General features: G+C 49.5%; 5 protein-coding genes across 5 annotated transcripts; 2 read left to right on the top strand and 3 right to left on the bottom strand.

Annotated features, from left to right (window-relative positions):
- Positions 1 to 347: 347 nt before the first annotated feature.
- On the bottom strand, positions 348 to 4,258 carry N7487_006162 (uncharacterized protein; the record flags this gene model as incomplete). The annotated part of the gene is given in 6 exon segments (XM_056873909.1): positions 348 to 685; positions 702 to 1,891; positions 1,971 to 2,578; positions 2,589 to 3,291; positions 3,346 to 4,083; positions 4,140 to 4,258. The coding sequence occupies 6 exon segments, from the start codon at positions 4,256 to 4,258 to the stop codon at positions 348 to 350; spliced, it is 3,696 nt and encodes a 1,231-aa protein (XP_056731629.1).
- An 827-nt stretch (positions 4,259 to 5,085) lies between these two features.
- N7487_006161 (E3 ubiquitin-protein ligase SSM4) lies at positions 5,086 to 9,730 on the top strand (the record flags this gene model as incomplete). The annotated part of the gene is made up of 2 exons (XM_056873908.1): positions 5,086 to 8,110; positions 8,169 to 9,730. Coding segments are annotated over 2 exons (4,587 nt in total), but the record flags the coding sequence as incomplete, so codon positions are not given.
- A 732-nt stretch (positions 9,731 to 10,462) lies between these two features.
- N7487_006160 (uncharacterized protein) lies at positions 10,463 to 14,489 on the top strand (the record flags this gene model as incomplete). Its single annotated transcript, XM_056873907.1, has 2 exons — positions 10,463 to 13,796; positions 13,996 to 14,489. 2 exons carry the CDS (start codon positions 10,463 to 10,465, stop codon positions 14,487 to 14,489), a joined length of 3,828 nt encoding a protein of 1,275 aa, XP_056731627.1.
- Positions 14,490 to 17,407: 2,918 nt separating this feature from the next.
- On the bottom strand, positions 17,408 to 19,255 carry N7487_006159 (F-box protein; the record flags this gene model as incomplete). Its single annotated transcript, XM_056873906.1, has 2 exons — positions 17,408 to 17,734; positions 17,807 to 19,255. The coding sequence occupies 2 exons, from the start codon at positions 19,253 to 19,255 to the stop codon at positions 17,408 to 17,410; spliced, it is 1,776 nt and encodes a 591-aa protein (XP_056731626.1).
- A 731-nt stretch (positions 19,256 to 19,986) lies between these two features.
- Positions 19,987 to 20,885, bottom strand: N7487_006158 (uncharacterized protein; the record flags this gene model as incomplete). Its single annotated transcript, XM_056873905.1, has 2 exons — positions 19,987 to 20,043; positions 20,085 to 20,885. The coding sequence occupies 2 exons, from the start codon at positions 20,883 to 20,885 to the stop codon at positions 19,987 to 19,989; spliced, it is 858 nt and encodes a 285-aa protein (XP_056731625.1).
- Positions 20,886 to 21,427: the final 542 nt, after the last annotated feature.

Genomic DNA, 21,427 nt, shown 5'->3' with positions numbered 1-21,427 from the left:
ATGCCCGGCAGCTCAAGCAACAAACCATATACAATGCTCAAAATCCATTCATTCGTTATGTACCGAACATATATCGCTTTAAAACAAGCCTCGTATTTCAACAAGGGAATGACTGGAGAGAAACGCAAAATGAGAAGATAGAAGCCGGAAAAAAGAAAGCAAGACTGTGCATGTTGCAGATCATGAGAATATGGCCGTCGTGATAAACTATATGGGGAATAATGTGTTTTGAGCCACACATGGCATTCCCAAGGCATGGTTTTCGCTCGGAGCAAAACGAATGAGTCCGAATCAAAAGAGAAAAAAAAAAAAAAGAAAAGAGATGATACATGCGGGATTAAAATTGTTCAGAGTTCATCTTTGACTGAAGCTGCAGCACTCTTAATGCTACTTGTGGTATCTTCAACGTGGGATGCGGCGGTCTCGACTGCCTCGGATACAACGCTGCCAGCGCTGGCAGCTAGGTCAGCAAGCTGAGACTTGGCGCTTTCAACGGCTCCAGCAAGACGGATGGTTGCGCTTTCCATTGCGTTGGGTTCTTCGCCGTAGATAGCAGCGCTGGCTGTGGATTGAATATTCTCAATGGCATCCTTGGCGACATCGATGTAACCAGATTCCTGCCCGTAGACCGCGCTACTGATCTGAGCGGAAGCCGTTGAGTAGGCATCAGCTGCGGCTTCAGTGGCTTTTTTCGTAGGAACCCTTGGGGGTTCCGTAGATACCAACGCTGGCGGCTTCAACAGCAGCATGGAGTTGGTCATTTGCGTGTTGCACGATTTCCTCTACGTTCGGGACGTCTGAAACGATAGAAGCAGCGGCGGAGGACGCAGATCCATAAGCCTGGTTAATATAGCTAGAGGCAGAGGAGACAGCGGCAGCCGGGTAAGGCGTCTCGTATGCAGCGTGCAGCTTGCTCAGCACACTCTCGGTGAACGAAGGCTGCTTGCCCACAATTAGTTCAGAGACGAGCTCTTGGACTGCCTCAAACTGCGGGCGCCCGTTGCTCACCACTTGCTGCAGATACGGCGTTGGTGCACCGTAGATCTGCTCGCTGGCTTTGGAAATGAGATTTTCCCAGTTTTCAGATGCTTGGCTAGAAAGGGACTCTACAGGGCCCGTGGAAGTCCCATAGATGACCGAGGAGGCCGAGATGGAAGCCGCAGAGAGCGAGGAAGAAGCCGCAGAGAGGGCAGCATTGTATCTGGATGAAGCATCGTCAATGATGCTTTGTGCTTTGCCGCCATCCGCGGAAGAGACGGCCGAGCTTGCCGATGCGATGACAGCGGCAAGGCTAGCAGAGGCCAATGAAGAAGCGCGCTCGTATTGAGACCCAGCTTCCTCGATGATTCCCTTCGAGCTTCCGGCTGGGGTGGGATTTGGAGAACCATAAACCGCCCCAGATGCCGTAGAGACAAAAGCAGAGTAGTGGTCGTGGGCTAACCCGACTGCCTCGTAGTAGCGACGCTGCGCATCAAGGACAAATGGGTCGAGACCTCCCTGAGGAAGACTGGCTGTTGTCGCTGGGGGCTGTACCTGTGCTAATTGTTCGGATGCTAAACTTAGTCCCTGGTTTAGCCGGGAAGATGCGATGGATGAAATCTGGGCCAGAGGTCCGGCATTGGATGGCGTCGGGGTAGCACGAGCAGGGTGGAGCTTCGACTCCAGCTCATCGGTGGCATATTTTAGAGACCCAGAATAGGCCGACTCAATGGAAGCTAGGAGCTGGGCATGAGCAGGAGCGCTAGATTCAGCCATTTGGCCAAGAACTTGAGACTTCGCGATCTCATAGAGTACTCTAGCCTGATCTGTGGAATCAGCAAATGCCGAGCTGGCTCCACCCATCAAAGATTGTACAACTGGTGTTGCGGTGCCGTACATGACCGACGATGCACTGTGGCAGAAATTCGCATTAGCGATAATTCGATTTTGTATGTAATCTTAAAACACGCTGGATATGCTATACTACTTACGCGGCTACTGCATCGCTATATTTTTGAGAGGCTTCACTGGAGATCTTCTCACCGGGGCTCAGAGGAGTGCCATGGATAGCTTCGCTGACAGCATTGCTCGCCTCGGCGTAAGTATCTTCGGCCTTGCTCGCCAGACTGTCCAGGACATCGTGGCTCTCATCATCTAGGATAGGCGCTTGATGCGAATTTGCATCGGCGGCCGCAACAACAAAAGCAGATCTTCCAGAGGGCTGCTCTTCCACCAAAATATCATCGTTCATAACAGACTCGTCAGCGCCATCGAAATCCGCCTCAGCATCGACAGCGGCGGAAGATGCATCGGTGGATGGGGTTTCCTCGTAAAGGTCGTCCGATGTTGGTGCTATCACCTCTTCGGAAGACTCATAATGATCGGAATCCACCTCGGCGGCCTCTTCGTCAGATTCCGTTGCCTCCTCCTGAGGCTTGGGCCTCGCCGGCGGGGCTTCGGTGCGAGTTTCGAAATCATCGCTTACTTCACGAGCGGCGATCTTCCAGATCCCAACATCCTTCAGCCGAACAATTTCCCTGGCAGTCTGTTCGGCTTCGTGCATGCCCCTGGTCCAAGATGTCACTTGCCACGGCTCTAGCTTCAGATACGGATTTGTGATTCATGCCGACATTTCGGATCTCGTTGCGCCATTCTTCAAGTTGGGCTTTGAGGGCATGGTACTTCGCCCAATCCTTGTATGTGACGCCATCCATCCACGCCCAGCGCATGCCAATTTCTTGTAAGCCCAGATCACGAATGCTGTCGAGCACATCCAGCGTCGAATTGACAGCAGCAGTGACTCGGCGAACAAGTTCATCTTCGAACGAGATAGACCATTCTCGGAGTGCATGGGCGCGATCTCTCACAGAGATAGCAGAAGTTCGGATATCCCGAATCAGCAAGTCTTTCGTAGACTCCTCGATCTCCGGGGCATCCTCCTCTGGCATGGAATCCGCGAGTTCATTGATACGTTGCTTGATGGAGGAAAGTTGCTCAGCGGAAACCAACTGAAGCGCAGTAGAAAGGCTCTGGCCGTGGCTGTTTGCGCTGCTTGTAACCAGAGCGGACACAATCTCCCCAATACGTTCCTCAAGGTCTTCAATACCTTTATCAGCTGCCAAAGCAAACTTTCCCTGCCATCGCTCGAGGTCCGAATCTATCTTCTCCCGGACTTGCTGCGCTTGCTCGGTAGGAGTTAGAGTGGGCTGGGCAGAAACCAGGGGCGTGGAAGTTGAAGTCACAGTGGTCGTGGTGTGAATTTGTTCTTGTGACTTTGTGGTCGAGGAGGTAACGGGCTCCACTGTTGAGGTGCTAATTATATGGTTAGCAAGACATAGACTAGAGAAGCCAAGGGGCTATAAGTACCTATCCACGTCCTCTATGACAGCGCGAAGTCGCTTGCCCTCCCTGTAGCTTGCTAACCGCTGGCCAATCTTGACCAGCTGGGGCTCGACTTGCTCAGAGTAAAGACCAGTAACATGTGGCCACAGTGAGCTGTTCGCAAAGTAGACCGCGGATGACCAAGTATACTGCGCGCCGGGCAAGACATGGGTTGTCAAAACACCCTGGCTCGTGGAATAAGCTTTTCCGATGAAAGGCCTGGAACGCGCGTAGAAAGGTACTAGATGGCCCTGGTAGAGATTGCGCACAACAGTGTTGGCCCATTGATAGTATGGAGAGACAACAGCAACGCTTTGCTGGACATAGGGATCAATCTCGGCGATGTAAAGCTGGTGCACCTTATTTTGAGCAGTTTCTAGTCTTGGCGTGACTTGATTTTGCCATTGCTCAATCCCATACGCTTGAGCTTGCTTTAGTGCCGGCGCTCCGTACTTTTCATATCCTGATGTGGCAGCTTTCGATGCCGGGGTATAAACTCGCTGGTTAAACATTTCCACGTATGGCCGAGCTTGATCAACATATGGCCGGGCTTGATCAACGTAAGGCGCTGCATAAATATCATAATATGGCGTCACATAAGGTTGCACGTGCGAACGAGCAATCAGGTAAGGCTTGCAGACTCGAGGTGATGTCTCTGTGAGGTCTGCGAGGCGGGATGGGCATCTGAGGAACGGTGTCACGAGTGCATACCAGATACATAGCCTAAGAAGTGAACCGGTTAAAAGAGGAACTTGACTAAGTACAAACATGGCACTCACCTCACGACAAGCCCGACTGTCCATCGCGCAAAGCCTTTCTTCCGTGGCTTTTCAAGATCCGTTCGGCTCTTTGTTCTGGCTGTGACATCTGCCACTTGGCCATTCTCTTTGACTACCATCGCAAATGAGGTTGACCCTGTCGAGGTCACTCGCTTTCCTTGCTAGATTCGAGGTCGGCCACCGTAATTTGAAGCCCTTCCACACACTTAAGATCGAGTCTGCGGAGTAGAGGATTATCGCTGCATCGGAGAGAAGCTCACTGCTCGGTTAAATATGTGGCTTTCTGATACTGGAGCTCGAGACTGAATGAATCAAAGCAAATTAGCTACTGGAGGCGGAATGCTCGCGTCGGTCTTGGCGCTAGCAACTTTCACGGGCCGCGGTCAGATACCTAGGCTCCGGGTCAATTTTTTTAAAAAAGTTGGTTCTAAGGAAGAAAAGGTTGAACACATCGGTTCAAATGTTTTAGGTCTGATGAAAAGGAAAAGGCGCAATTTTATTAGAAAGTACATTAATAGGACAAGGCGATCGCATATGACACAATAATCAAGAATTTGTTCTTTAAAGCTCAGTGAGGTCATCGGTGGCTACCCGTACTGCAGATACAACAATACCCCAAATACCCCACTGTCCATCGCATTAAAAAGCACGTAATACCGTATTTAATGTACTGCCAGCGCACACCGCTGAGTCAGCGAATTGGATCCAGGTGGGCAGCTACCTGGGCTGAATTACTTTGTTATAATCAAGCATGATCTACAACTCAGGCTTGTGAGGTACGTTGCTCCTATAAATTGGGTTTTAAACCATGTCCTTACTAATCATATCCAGCTCAACTTGGATTGTCCCACCAACATACGTCTTCCGCATGTTTACATCTTTTCCTATTCCCGCTTGACTAGGAACATGGTGAACATTTGATCAACCACCGTCAACTCGGCGAGATTCACAAATTATGGAGCCCGCGGACAACCAATTCCGCCACCATGCGGATAACACCGCGTTCCCCGATCTAATGAACGACCCGGCTTACGATGAAAGGGAAAAGGGATTTGACGACCTGGATACCTGTCGGATATGTCATGGCGAGGCAACAGAGGAGGAACCGCTGTTTTACCCATGCAAGTGCAGCGGTAGTATTAAATTCGTCCACCAAATATGTCTCGTTGAATGGTTGTCACACTCACAGAAGAAACACTGCGAGCTCTGCAAAACGCCATTCCGATTTACCAAACTATACGACCCAAACATGCCCCAGAGTCTTCCCGCCCCACTGTTTGCAAAGCAAGCCTTGATCCAATGCTTCCGGACTTTGGTGACATGGTTGAGATTTGTTCTCGTTGCATTTGTCTGGCTGGGGTGGCTACCGTGGTCGATGCGCGCAATCTGGAGGGCACTGTTTTGGCTTGCTGATGGCCGGTGGTCTGCCAACGAAAATGTTCGGAACCAGGCCGCCCAAACCGCCCAGGGTGGTCTAGGGCAACTGTTCTCAAACGGCACCGCTGTAAATTCTGCGGCAACTGACTCGATTACTTCGACAATTTCTAATGCGGCTATCTCATCTACCACTGCTGTACCATCTGCACGATCCTCAATCCTCAATTTTTCGGCTGGCGAGCCGCTCATGCTCACCCTCATCAAAAAGGTGATCCCTAATCTGTTCATGCCCGCATTTACCTCGACTGTCGGACAAGGCAATGGGCAAAACAATGTCACGGCTAGCTCAACCAAACCTCGGTATCCATCATGGCTTTCAGATGTGAAGTTCCTAAACTCGTTGACACCATATCCAACAATCAACAACATGATCATGGACACATTGGAAGGGCAGCTCATCACCCTTCTTGTGGTCGTTGCATTTATTCTACTATTCCTGATTCGGGAATGGGTTGTTCAACAGCAACCTATGGTCAATATCGCAGAAGGGGAACGTGAGGCTGCTCTTCAGTTAGTTGCAAATGCCAACAATCGGATAAACGATCGATTCAATGAAGAAGGCGGTCTTGGACAACCAGAACCCATCCCTGCCCACCCGGAAAATGAGGTCAATGATGAACGCGCCGCAGCCCATGAGTTGGACAATCATATCCTTCCTCAATTCGCTCCTCCCTCCCCAGGTCTGTCCTCGAATGATTCTGAGTACGGTCTCCCTGGGTCTGAAGCGGAACCACGGGACTATAATTTGAATGATCCGGAATACGAAACAGAAGGCCCTCCTACGGCTCGTGCCCTGGCATTCCGAGACCTAGTGGCCAGGACTCATGGTAACCATGAAGAAATGCTGCGCATTCTTCGCGAAGAGGCTCACGGGGACGACTTGGACTGGATTGTGAATGCTATCACCGGAGCAACTATAAACCGGGATTCATCGGCAGGGCCTTCTACTCGTCCTCATGATTATGATAACCCGGAAGTCTCGGACGGTACCGATGCTGTTAATCGTGAAGATGGAGGTGTCGGTGACCATTCGCCTGATGCGGACGCGGGACCTTCTGCCCAGAACGCGGATCACGCGCCACCAACTCGAGACAATGCCATTCCTGTCGCCAATGTACAAGCGGATGATAGGCCTCCACTCGGCTTCACCGAACGTATGTTCGAATGGTTTTGGGGAGATATCACACCCGCAGAGCGCGGTACAGAAGAACCACTTGCTGAAGATGACGGACATATTGTTCAGGATCCGGCCTTGGAAGACCCATTCGTGCCCTTGCCAAATCGGATGGAAAACATGCAAGCAGATGCGGCTGCCAATGCTGCTGCCGCCGCCGATGCTGGGCTAGACCCCAATGATATCGATGCAATCGAAGGAGACGACTTTGAAGGGATCATGGACCTCATTGGCATGCATGGCCCAATTTTCGGACTTTTCCAGAACGGCGTGTTCTGTGCCCTTCTGATTGCGTTCACAGTAGCCATCGGTATCTGGCTCCCGTACCTATGGGGTAAAATTGCTCTTGTGTTGTTGGCCAACCCTCTCGAACTCGTCATTGGTGTCCCCATCACCGCCGTTGAAGTCGTCGCAGACATCGCTCTTGATACTCTTATTGGTGTCGTGGGATATCTCATGTACTGGTTCAGCCTTGTTTTCAAGATCGTACTGAGCCCCTTCAGTGCTCTTTTGCCCATTGGAGGGTGGATCACCAGGGACAAGTCTGTCACAAGTGCATCGCTTTCCCTGATCGATGCAAGCAGTCACCGCTTGAACAAAGTGATTAAAGCATTCCTAGTCTTCCATGAGTCTGATATTCCCATGTTCTCAGTCCTCTCGCACCAGGCTCTTAAATTACACCAGGCTCGCCTTGGTGCTGTGTTTCAATCGCTCTATGCTGCTGTCAAGTTCATCTTGCATGACTTCCCACTTCGGCTTGTGACCCTCGGTGTTCCCGGAGCCCTTTCTTTGGACTTTGACATTTCGTATTTCAAGAACTTTATTGGTCTGGCCCAACAGAAACTCATCACCTTCGCCAAATCATCACTTTTCTCGATGCCTGGAACAAGGTTCATGAACGCAAGTGCAGCAAAAGCAGCCTCTGCCACAGTGCCGGTTGATTATGACCTGGCAGTATGGGACTCCAAAGATCGTGTTATCGCTATCTTCATGGGATATTTGCTTGCGTTCATGATCGGGCTTCTCTATCTACGAATCACAGGGCTACTTTCTGGTGCCAATCGGGGACAGAGGATTGAAGGCTTGCTTGCTGAGGTCCTGATACAAGCCGGAGGGGTTATGAAGGTCATTCTCATCATTGGGATTGAGATGATTGTCTTCCCTCTATATTGTGGCAGTCTTCTTGATCTTGCTTTACTTCCGCTCTTCTCCAACGCTACAGTGGCTTCTCGGATCGCTTTTACTGCTGCATCCCCGCTCACTTCCCTTTTCGTGCACTGGTTTGTTGGCACTTGTTACATGTTCCACTTTGCCCTGTTTGTTTCCATGTGCAGAAAGATTCTGAGAAGCGGTGTGCTTTGTAAGTGCTGCTGTCCATTTGATAGACTTTGATTCGTTTGCTAACTGCTTCATCCTAGACTTCATTCGTGACCCCGATGATCCAACCTTCCACCCAATACGTGATGTTCTCGAACGAAGCATCACTACCCAGCTCCGTAAGATCGGTTTCAGTGCCCTTGTATACGGTGCGCTCGTGATCGTTTGTCTAGGAGGTGTCGTCTGGGGATTGCACTTTACCCTTGATGGCGTTCTCCCAATCCACTGGTCTGCCAGTGCCCCGATGCTCGAGTTCCCGGTTGATCTCCTATTCTACAACTTCGTGTTACCTGTAGTCATTCAATCATTCAAACCTTCCGATGGTTTGCATGATGTATATGATTGGTGGTTCCACAAGTGCGCTCATTTCCTGCGTCTCAGCAACTTTTTCTTCCCCGAAAGACACCTGGAGGAAGAAGGCTACCACGTTCGGAAGACCTGGTGGGGCATTCTCTCTAGAAGCCAGGGTGACTGGGAACACCCAGTAATTGGAGATGAGCAGCAGGCTGCAGCTGAGCGGGAAAACCGTGACGTATACTTCCTGCGCGATGGTCGATACGTGCGTGCCCCTGGCTCCGACCAGGTCCGCATCCCCAAAGGCAACCACGTTTTCCTTGAGGTCACCGAGGACAATGAACGCGTTGATAGGAAGCCTGATCCTGCCGATGGGCTACATGGCCGATCCAGCAATATGTTCACCAAAGTTTACATCCCACCCTCCTTCCGGACTCGGATTGCTGCCTTTATCCTCCTAATATGGCTGTTCGCCGCCACTACCGGGGTAGGCATCACTATTATTCCTTTGGTCATTGGCCGGAAGATCATCGGGTCCTACTCCTCTACTCCGGCACCGGTGAACGACGTCTACGCCTTCTCAAGCGGTCTTTGTGTGGTCGGTGCGCTTGCCTACCTGGCGTACTACTCCAGTACCGCACTTGAATTTGTGCGAGAGCATTCAGGCGCATACCTTCGCTCCCCTCGCCAAGCAGCCCAGACCAGTCTGGACCTCGTGATGCATGCTGCTCGGCTTCTCTACATGGCCCAGGTTGCCATTATCCTTCTACCATCACTCTTTGCGCTGCTCACTGAACTATACATTCTCATTCCAGCGCACACCCTCTTTGGTGATGGGGAATCGCATGTTGTCCACGTCGTCCAGGACTGGGCGCTCGGGGTTTTGTATGTTCAGATGGGCATCAAGTTGACTTTCTGGCAGCCCCATTCCTGGCTCGCAGCTGCGGTTAACAGTGTCTTCCAAGATGGTTGGCTGAAGCCTAACGCGAGCCTTGCTACCCGTGCCCTTGTTCTCCCGATCATTCTCTTCACCGCAGCTGCGGTCGCTTTGCCCTTGTCATTTGGGTTTATCGTGCGCTGGACCATTTTCTACTCCCACATTGGAGTGCAGCCTAATATTTACCGTTACGCCTATCCCACTACACTGTTGATTGTGCTGTCTGTATGGATGGCGCATCTACTGCTAAAACGAGTGGCGGCCTGGCGCACCAATATCCGCGACGAAGTCTATCTCATTGGGGAGAGACTGCATAATTTCAGCGAGAAACGAGCACGAGATGTCGGTGTGTCGCGAGTCATGACAGGATGACGGAAATGGATGCGTGTTTCATAATTTTGGCCTCAATGGCATGGCATGGTCTCTCCGAGGCTAATATTTTTTTTATAGCCCTAGTGTATGTACATTTAACTCGAACGAATAGAATCCAAGCATTACTTAGTTCTTTGACTCAAATAACCTAGAGGACAATGTGTGGCGAGTGAGTAGCTGAGTGTTCCCTTGTCTTCTTGTAGAGCTTCAACTCAAGGCCGCATAAATGGCCGATTATTCTTGTAGTTATATATTGCGAAAGCTCTCCATATAGTCCTTGGCTTGTCCTTGTCACTAAGAAGTGTATGTGATTTGCTAGTCATGTGATCAAGTAATGGAAGGAGGGATGATGCATTCATGACTCGCCCGATATATGCCTGAGGCATTAAATATAGAAATGAACAAGTGGTACTGGTAATTACTGTAATTTGAACATTAATTACCTGCTGCCTGCCGCAGTGACCCCACTTATTGGCCTCTCTTGTGATCGCTCATTGGTTAGGCAACAGGATTCCCATGTGCGGTTGTGTGGTTATCGGTCTTCATCGCCATCCTCAAGGCATCCATTGAAACTTGCTTTGCAAGTCTGTATCGATTTCTTTTCTCCCGATGGATTCTTTGCCTCTCAGCGACTCTCATTATGTGTTCTTGAACGTTCCCACTGCAGTGCCTTGTCTCTAATGCTCAATACTCTACCCGTCATTCTTATCGATCCCCTCCGCAATCGCCAAGATGTCAGTCCTCCGACATGGAGGAGGAGGCGGCTTCCTCCAGCGGCGCCTCACGAAACTATATACGGATACAAAAACCTCTTGCGAGAGTGTTACGACGGCCTCGAAGGCCCTCGACGATCCTGAGCTCGTCGCCCTCCACGGGAGTTTCCAGAAACAGAGGGACCGCTTGCTGGCATGGGGTCTAGATTGGAGTGACGCAAGCGCCGCGCAGCCCAACGACATCGATGAATCGTTGACTGCTGCAGGATTCAGCGATGTCGTTGAGAGTGTCATGTCCTCGATCCAACAACTTCTCAACGATGCTGAGCAAGTCCAGCATATGGATGCGCCTATGCTCTCTTCCAAGGAACGGAAAGTCGATCTACCATCGAAGGATAGCCTTGCTAGCAGACCTGTTAAAACCCAATGGACGGAGGAAGATATAACACGCTCAAACACGATTTTGAATGAACTTACTGGCTGTATTGATACCCTTTACGATCTTTCGCGCTCCCGGCGCACAATGGCTTCCAGCATGTCATCCAGCAGGAACAGCGCGCGCCGCCCACGACCCAACCTCAACTCACCTTACGATTCATCCCACGGTTCATTCTCCGAGTCCAAAGAGAAAGTACAAAGTCCGAAGCAAATGTTCGATCCATTCACCTACTCGCCTACGACCGCGCACCGTGATTCCCCTAATCCTTTCCTACCATCGAACCATCTCCTCATTGATCGCTCAGCTCTACAACTATACGGAGCGGCCCACGATAATAATCCTCCCCCATATGAACCTGTTGCGGCATCTTCCAACTCGCGGGCCATTGGACGCTTGAACTCATCGGCATCGCCTGTTCTCGCCTCCACAAAAGAGTCCCATGTCTCTGTGCTCGTCGAGTTTATGCCTATATTAGCGGAGTCAAATATGGATAACAAGAGTGCTCGATTGGAAAAGCTCCAACAGTCTCTTGAGCAGTTGCTACAGAACGCCAGGATCTCACACCTGGGGCTGATGCGGTTTTTGGGCTACTGCATTGATAACTCGAATTCTCGCTATGCATTCCTTTATCAGATGCCGGTCGACTACTTCCCATTCCTACAGAATCCGAGCGACTTGTTGAAGGAGTTAAAACCTAAGCCATTGGTCGCTCTTCTCCCTTCAGCAGAGGAGTACCGGGAGAATCGAGTTCCGAACCTTGACACTCGCTTTCGATTGGCTTACGATCTCTTAATGTCCGCTCTCCACTTAAGAAGTCAAAATGCCGTTCATGGAAACATCAACAGCAGCAACGTTATCTTCTTTCCGGGCCGAAGTGATGCGGGTGATGATGAAAGTGGCCTTGCACCTGATCTTGCCCGTCCTTATCTCACTTCTCCGGCACGGTTCTCCGGGGATGGGCCAACCCCAGAGCCATTGTCCTCGGCAATGTATCGTCACCCAGATGATAAGAGATCTGTTGAGGATGATGGCGCGTGGGCCTATGACCTTTATTCTCTAGGTCTCATTCTATTAGAAATAGGCCTGTGGGCACCAGTTGGTCGACTTTGGAAGATGAAGTACGACCGCTCATGGTTCAAGCATCGAGTGGAAGAGCTCTATGTCAAAAAGCTTGGCCCGAAGTGTGGTGGTGCTTATCTTCAAGCCGTCCAGTTGTGCCTCGATGCCCCCAACTTCCATTTATCAACACAACCGATGACTGACCTTGGTCTTCGTGTTCCGCAAATTTATCACTACCCGGTACTTGACTTGTCGGACCCTGATGGCACTTTCTCCTTTTCAATGAATTTCATGTATACAATCTGCAAGATTCTGTGGTCATGTTGCCGCATTGATATCTTCTCGGCACCCTCGGCAGAAGAATTGGATGACTGCCTCCCACTTGCCCTTGTCCCCACCCCCGAGCCGGTCACCATCGAGGAAAAAGTCAGGGTATACAAACAATCGAAGCGCGAGATGTCTAATTATGACAAGAAGCTTCCCACAATTCCTACGGATACATGGGGTGTTGTGAATGAAAACAAGCCCGTTGAAAAGCCACAGAAGAAACGGACCGTCAAGAGACTTCCGCACTTGGAAATACCGGACGAGCACCTGCAAGAGTGGAATTTCCAAATAATGCCTCGATTGAGTCGCCTTCTTCAGAGGATCTTGAAGGAGTCTTCTGAGTCGTGTGGAGTAAACCTCATCATGACTGGCGAATCGCCTGAAAGTGCTAAAACAACGATTTGTGTTACTTGTGCAAGTGTGAAGAAAGTTCGAATGGCCCTCAAGAAGCACTTCGCTCTTGGTCGGGATGACTGGGATTTGATTGTCCTCCGTGGCGATATCGAACGGTCCAAGGTTCCTCGGAACAGACGTCGGCGGCCGGCCAAGACTCGCCCGAATGCGTCCAATGATACACCCTTTCGCCAGCGAGAGCTCAACCCATGTCATCAGCAGCGCCCTCTGTGCGGAGCATCTATCGGTGCCTTTCAGAACGAAGAGCACCTACCCCCCGTCTCATATGGTGGTGCCGTCTTTGTCGATGGCTTGCCGTATGGCCTAACGGTTCATCATATGCTGGAAGCTCCTAGCGAAGATGAGGGCCAAGGCAGTGGCACTGGAGACTCCAATCAAGACGCCCCTTCCAGATCGGCAGGGAACTGGCCCCGTGATACATCAAATAATCCACATCCTGGATTCATGTACGACTATCCAGAGGATGACTCGCCTGACGCGAACTTCGATTTCGAAATTTCCGATCTGGAGGACGGAGACGATCCATCGCAAGGCCTTGAGTCTGGGTATGATGAATTCTGGCTTTCAGATGAAGATTCATCAGATGATGATTCCATCGGCCCTGATGACGATGACGATGACACCGCGTCCATCGGCGATACTGCTGGTATCGAACCGGGCGAAGAACCTCGGCTGCTTGTCACCCAGCCAGCCATTGACGACGTACACGAGGACTTTTTTCCATCTCCAGAAGATCGCGATGACGAGCACCTAGCCTCACACTCTTTAGGTTATGTCCACGCATCATCTGGGGTACGACGCTGGACCCGAAAGGGTTTGAAACATGAGATTGACTGGGCGCTCATCAAAGTCGATGAAGCCCGCATGGACCCTCGCAACATCATTCTCGATACTACCAGATCCAGTATTGCTCGTCCGGGACGCCCTGTCCCACCACAGCCCATATTTCTGAATCAGGTAGCCCGGATGGAGGAGCTAGGTGGCTTGCAAGTTCATTGCTGCGGCCGCACAAGTGGCCTGCAAACAGGGCAGATATCCAAGGCTATGACATTGGTCAAACTTCAGGGGCGGCATTCATTCTCGACGAGCTTTTGCGTCAATGGGAACTTCGGAGGTAAGAGGTGCATTTCAGCGGATCCATGTTTTTGTCTATATGATCCTTAATTAGATACCCTTTTTTCTTTTTGTTTTGTCATGCACACCCATCATTTGTTGCCCTTCTTAGCTGGTAAACATACAGCACCATTCCATCCTAAGACATCGGCTCGTATCGAGTAAACATTACATCAAGCTAATCTCTTCTCATCCGACAGCCCCTGGCGACTCCGGCGCATGGGTCTTCGACCGTCCCACCGGCCGTGTCTGCGGCCACGTTCTCGCCTGGTCCGCAAAAAGCAACACAACCTACATTTCCCCAATGGAGGTCACCTTCGATGACATCGCACGCACCCTCGGCGCCTCCCTTGTCTCCCTTCCCGGCGACCCGAACCGATCCATGGGTTATGTCGACCCGAACTCCTCACAGTCTGCTCATTACCGCTACCCGGCACAGCGGCTTCCAGGGGACTTTGGCCGTCTGGGCTTTGGAGCTGGACCTGGAGCTTCCCCCGGTCCGCCCGTACCACCCTATCCCCATAATTATCCTCGCCCTCAACCCCACCATCCGGCTTACGGTCATCCTCCACCTCCACCTCCCCCTCCTCCTGGCTCCCGAGAAGCCCGTGGGCCGGTGTATAGTGGCCCCGTCCCTCCGATTCCGGCGTCGCTTCTTGCTGGGCCCCGCAATGTCGAACGACAACTTGCTTGACCTTTGGAAGATCTAGAATATGGGGATAATACTTGATATTTATGTCATATTGTTCTGGGTACATTGGTTTTTTTTCTTCTTTTATGATTGTATTGATGTTTTATGGACGTTGGGGATACCCATGATGAAGCGATTTTTGGTTCTCTTTTTGGTTTACCTTTATATAAGAATTATTTCACGGGAACTATTTAAAGAGCAGCATTCATTAAGAGGTTACACTCGATTTGAAGTAGTTGTGATGCAGCTAAGGAAAACACACGCCTTGAGGCTGACGTTAGTCCGGCCTGTTACTTAGGTAGCCTTGCGGAATCAGCCCTGCTCAGGTAGTTTTCCCTTCCTTTTACTAATGTTGCTCTTTGTACCAGAATACGAGGCTGTGGTCTTTTACATTCCTAATTCGCGTGTTTTCTCTACATACTCGGCCCAACGCATGGCCCAACGCCCTAAGACGGGTGTGAAATATAATTTTATCAACCTACCATTTTCAATTGATTCCTACCACTCTAAAAATGACTCGACCAGCCCAAGAGTTAGAGAATAGTATTAAAATTTCCTTGCAACTATATACTAAAAGTCTCAAGTTAAAAATCGCTAAATTGGCGCCAGAATTCAAGATTCCGTACCAACTACTGCGGGGCCAGATTAAAGGTGCCAGACCTCTAAAAGGCCATGATGGCCACGGCAAATCGTTAGAACCGGAGAAAGAGCAGGCATTAATTCATTGGATTCATAATATGAACCATGGTAGCCCCACCAACTGCTGAAATAATTCAGCAAGCTGCTCTCCACATTATACGGCGGCATGATCCTCGGCGTACATTAGCTGGGCCTACCGTTTTATTAGGCGTCTCCCCGATGACTGTCTTTTTATCACGCAAAATCCAATAGAAAAAGATCCGATCGAATCAGCCACGTCTGGCCATTTAGACCCGAGGGGTTAGGGGCTTAATCAAGCATCCCATGGAGGGAAAGGCGAGTATGTATACTTTGTATATTCGGGGGTAGGATTATATTAGGATCGGAGGCCCAGTAATACTTTATACTCCGAATGGCACCAACTCGGCAGCCTCAAAGTACGACCTGCTTATAGTTGATACTGCAATTTTTTCTCAATGTCACACAACTCTAACATTAATCCGAACGGAACCTAAGCATTCTGTTTTTTTGGGATGAGATGTACCTTCCCCGGACCATATATTTAAGCCACCATAGTTACTGCAGGTTCTCCAATCACTCTCTTGCTGAGCAAGTTAGTCCAGCTCTTGTGTAATCTTGACCTCCCGTTGGTCAACCCATATAACCTTGAATTTTGCATCCGGTCAGTTGACAGACCCCTTTGAGGAAGCCTTAGAACTAGCTAGAGAGCAAGAAACGGCGGGGTAGTAACTCAAATAATGTGACATGAGCTAGGTATAGAGTCCGTTGTAACATATACTTGTTTATTGATATTCAGAAGGTAAACTATGCCGTAGGATTTATAGTAAGAATATATTCCGTGTGAAAACCATCATTAGGTTTGCCTTTCATAGAACTGGGGGCTATTCAAAGGGTCTTCAATAAGATAATTGCATAAATACCAACGTGAACCAGGTCAGCAAACCTAGGAAGGTAAGCTCAATTTCAAATACAAAGGTTCACTCCAAAGTTGGAGACTATGGTTCAGCAATCACTTATCCAGAGTGTTTTTCGCCGATGGCTCATTTATAACAGAAACATCGCATCTATATTATTTGCAGCCAGCCCCATGGCAATTCACAAGAATTCGTTTTTTCTGATACTCGGGCTCATCTTACTAGCAACCGAAAGTCCTAGGAGCAAGGGTGATTGGAATTGCTATAAGAGCGGTGATAGTAGGCGGTATATAACCAGACATGTCCAGGCACAAATATTAGTAATAATGTCCTGGATACCCATCCAGGTATACCTGCTCAACTGGTGAGTGAGCACGTGAGCTTTCTAAACCTAACTTCCTGGAAACACTTACCAGTCCTTTAGTATTTCTGATCGTGGTTAACCATATGCAATGGGAATTAATATCCATTATAGTATGTTTACATTTTCATTGGCAAAATGAGATGGCAATAAAATAGACAACAAGAATTTGATTTTTGAAATTAATTTCACACTTTTGGGATCCATGAACTGATGGTACTTCATGAGAGCTGAAAGCTAAGAAAAATCGAGTCACCGACAAAGACAATGGTCCCCCGAACATCATCTTCCGCCCAGACAAAAAGTAGATCAAAAAGAAAACAGTGTATGTCGTGATCCACCTGATGTCGGTGATATGGGACGCAAAAAGGAAATTCACACAACAGCCACATGTTCTGTGATGGGACCCACTTGTTGTGACCCACTTAACGCAACCTTAATCCCAATCCCAAAGAAAGACCTTTGAAGTTATGGATCACATTAGTCTGAATTGACTTTTATGTTAGTGGCATTGCTTCGGTGAAGAAGAAGACAAGTGAGTGGTCCTACTTTGTCATTGTCCACATTTGGTGATCATAACTAAGACTTCTAGATATTTTCGACTATGCTCTACCATTTTGTTTTCCTATACTTTTCACGGCATGCTGATCTCCTAATCAAGATAGTAATCCCCTGAAAATTTTGTTTTCGCTAGTTGCATTGAAATTGGAGCGGCTTTAAGTAGTCTGTAGCCTGTTTCGGATCACATTGTACCGAGTCTTCCATCAATTCCACGGTTCCAAGTTTGAGGGTGTTACAATGTATGCGCCCTAAGAGGAACAGCCTCCAGTGACGTGGTGGACTGCGGCAAATTAGTTGTGGGGGGTGCGTGATGTTTGGTGTTAGATGTGACAACGCATTGGGACACAAAACCTCCACACGGTCTCTCGTGTCCGGGCTAGCCGATGGCGAATCTAGGACCCACCGGGCATATGTGGCTGCCCGTGCTAGTTCTCCTCATCATCCTCATCCTCGTCCTCTTCCATACTCTCCCATTCATCTTCACTACCGCTCTGTTCGGAATCCGCTTCTTCCCGAAGCATACTAAGCAGCTGTAACAACCCTACCTGTGTGCGTGAGGCGTCTTCGGATGCCAAATTTAGACCGGGGCCACCAAGGACCCCCTTCAAGGTTGAAAGCTCATCCGTGTCATTGGGGAGGTTAGGGTCCAGGCTAAGTATGCGGATAACTTTGGTGGGAAAGAGGCGAGGAAGATCTCTGCCGGGTGGTGGGGGTGCGCCACCTGGAACGTTGGGTTCACGCCATCCAAGGGTCTGGGATGTGTGATGTTAGTTGTCCTGCTTTAATTTTTTTATCCATGTTCATAGATCCAAAAAAGAACTCACGGTGTAAGTAGTCATAATAGCATCGTCAGCCAACGCCATGTAACTGATCGGCACAGCAAGCTGCGGTGCATAGCTGGTGAGGATCGAATATGAAGCACGGGCAGGATTATGCAAGTTTTGAATCCTGTCGTTATCATCAAGGGCGACGATATAGATCCGATCCTGAATTTCAAACATCACGCGGTGATTGCGGATCGATAACCAGCCACCAAGGTCAAAGCCTGCGCCATCTGATTCGCATTCTAAGATTGAGCTGTTTGCCACGAGACTAGCTTCGTCGTGGAGAGCCTTTCGGAAATCAGGGCATATAAAAACACGGCCAGCGCGAGAGAAGCCCACGAAAAGATCGCCGTGCAACATTCCCGCTCCCCATTCATCCTCCCCATACCGGACGTGATTTGGGTCATCTGGTGGTGGCAGTGGGCCTTTGCCAACCTCAATTGGCGTCAAACGACCTTTTCGGAAAGTCCCAGGTAAGAGGGGTTGAGGTGTTGGGCCAAGTGCAGCACCTGATAGTGCTGCATCAGCTCGGGGAGGAAGAATGTGATATTTTTCCGTCAACTTCGATGGCTTCAATGTGCCTAGAAATGCACCAGACGCCTTATTGTAGGCAAAATAGCCTTTTGCTCCCATAGAATAAATCACAATGTCTTCGCTTTGGTCTAGATGACCGATGCCACCTCCCTCAATCTTTAAACGTGTGGTCAACGTGGGGGGTCGTGTTGTCATATCGTACACAAAGCCTTGACCCTCATTCGAGACAACACAGAGAGTCCAGTAGGACAATTGGAATCCTCTCGTCTGACAATCATGGTTCAAGATAGCGATGCGCCGGAACTCTCCACGCTTTGTGCCTTCTTGGTCTGTCTGCCAAACCTCGAGCGAATCTCCTTCACTATCAAACACGGCCATTCCATCCTGATACTCCAAGTGTGCGTGTTGGCGAACCCCATCTCCGTCGGTGTCCTCCGCCGAAGGCAGTTGCCAGAGGATACGGCCCGTATCCATATCAGTGACGTTCAATCCGCCAGCATGGGAGGTGGAAACAAAAAAGCGGCGTTTGAAGTCAGCACGGAATCGCCAAACAGCACCGTTGCCGATTTGTAGCACCGATTCCTGGCTGACTGGATCCGTCTTGGCCCAATTGCGTGCCAGCCGTGTCTGGCGTTTGCACAGGTCTTTCCATGATTTTGTGCCCTCGAATACTTTGGCAAAACTATGGGCATCGGAGAGGAAGGAGAAATCCCGGCTACCTCCAAGTGGCTGGGTGGTTTTGGCTTCGGAGGTGTAAATAGCTTCTTGGTGGGTGACGTCGATAAATTGATGCCAAGCCTTTGAGGTAGCGGTCAGGGATGCAAGGCCGGAGATGGGTGTGAAATGCAAGATTTGCAGGACAATCTCCGGGGGCAGGACGGTCAGAGGGTCCACCCCAAGTGAGATGGCAGTCATATTTTCAAAAATTAAGCAACACAAGATTGTTGCAAAAAGCAAATTAGAGAGGTGGGGGGCTCACAATATTTTGTCGTTCTCCACTGTATTCGATGACGTAGCCGTTCCCAAATCTGTAGATAGGCACAATAGTCTCCAGGGGAACCTTAGAAGTTCTGCCCTAATTTTAAGCTTAATTTATTTGATATGCCCACGTGGGCAATCTTCAATCTGCTTGCCCCCAGATCCTCCAATTATTATTAGATCTTTCCGAACCGAACCTCCGCTGCAATGCCTGCCTTATCTCAAGGTCCCTCATTCGCTCTTCCATGTCCCGAACAAACTCCTGCCTGTCTCTATAGCGTTTTCTAAATTCCTTCACAACAATCGGAATAACCTCCCATCCGACAAAGAGCAACAGACTAGCAAACAAAGCAAACAGCTGATCTTCTTCGTTAATTGATTGTGGGGCACATGGCATGAAGAAACATGAATGTGATGCTTTGACACTGCGAGTCACATAAGCCACAAAAGCATACCAACCACTCGCACATCCAACTGCAATAAACCAGAACAACGGAGCTGCAAGAAAGAGTAACACAAGGAGAAATGGAGCCAGTGGTAATAGCCCGATGCACCACCTTGAATCTTCTGTGACATCGATCATGATAATCGAGATTGACACCATAAATAATGACACGCAAGCCAAAAGGCGCGCCACCTTAACCACCATTCTTGATGCAATCACTTTGCTAAATACAGGTCTCAACAGTCTGTTCCATGCTCGTCTCAGCAGTCCAGTGACCACACTAGGTAACAATGGTATGTCCATATAACTGAGCAGCCATACAGAGAATGGCATGATATAATATGGAGTGCCCGTGGCGACAGCCAAATTAAGGTCATAAGCACCACTGTGCATTCCATACCAATATAGTGCAGGCACGTTCATTGTTCTGATAAGAGCAACTGAGTGCATGAGCGCGAGAGAAGGCAGCAGCATTCCGAGGAGGAGTGTCCACAACCGATGGCGTTGGGTCTTTGGGTTGTCAAATAACATCATTGTAAGGAAATATTGCACGGAGCCATGGAATGTTCCCCAAAATGTGACATTAAACGCTGCCCCGATGGAACCTTTCAGGCTGTCCAAATCTGCAGCGTAGGTCAAGGAGTCGCTTGGGATACTTTGAGCTATGCGGACTCCACGAAAAAGGCCAACCGCAGCCCAGTTGGTGCCTAGCAGAAATAGCCATGTATTTGGATCAAATATCTCTTCTGAGACTCGAATGAGTCGCCACCACGATGCCACGATTGAGAGGAACCACCCTGCCCAACTTCCTGGTCCATAGAACCCGCTCACATTTCCGATGCCAAGGACATCAGGTGGTTTAGGTATGACTTCTAGATAAACCAAGGGTCCACTATCATAATGTTGCGTGCCAGGCGAGGGAACGGCATCGGATGAGGAGCTTGTCTTGTCGGTTGATGGTGTAGATATCGTGCCATCAGAGGCTAAGGGGCTAGTGGTATAGCTTTGTTCGCCATGAATAACTGATGTTGGATCTGAACCTGGTTCTTCTCTTGTTTGAACCACAAGCCCGCCTGTTGTGGATATGGAGAGGAAAAACAACAATGTAACCCTCCAAATCATCGCATGTGCAAGCAAAATACCGAGGGTTTGTGACTATTCTTGAGGAGAGCCGCCTCAACCTTTTGTTCTTTCAACTGCGAAAGTCCGATGGTGGCAGTGATATGAGAAATGGAATTCTAGTCTTAGTCAGGACGTCTCGTATAATCGGGCTGTGAACAGGCATGTCAGCAGACTTCAGCCACCAACTAGCGCCGTGGCGTCAACGATATTCAACAGAATAATATCTTTTCTTTTTCGGCATTATTAACCATTGTTGTATGATGCCTACGTACCGGATTTCATATGCCAAGTCGTGGCTTCCCTGTTCCGTTTTCGTGCTTAGCCCCTCGCCACTTTTGCCTACTGAGTAGAACGAGTGCAGCGATGGTGGAAAAAAAGAAGGAAAGAACAAAAGGTCTTAGCACATCCCTTTACGTACTTACTGGTGTAGCGACGCGCCGCGTGTCGAGTGAAGGAAGACACATTGCTTTTTCTGATACCCCTTATGTCTATTGACTCAATGGACAGGCCGTGGCAGTCGACCGAACTCACTACTATGGGGT

This window comes from Penicillium crustosum (assembly GCF_028827405.1).
Source record: "Penicillium crustosum strain IBT 35664 chromosome Unknown utg000002l_segment0_segment0, whole genome shotgun sequence".
Lineage (NCBI taxonomy): Eukaryota > Fungi > Ascomycota > Eurotiomycetes > Eurotiales > Aspergillaceae > Penicillium > Penicillium crustosum.
This window is presented reverse-complemented; position numbering and strand designations above follow the sequence as displayed.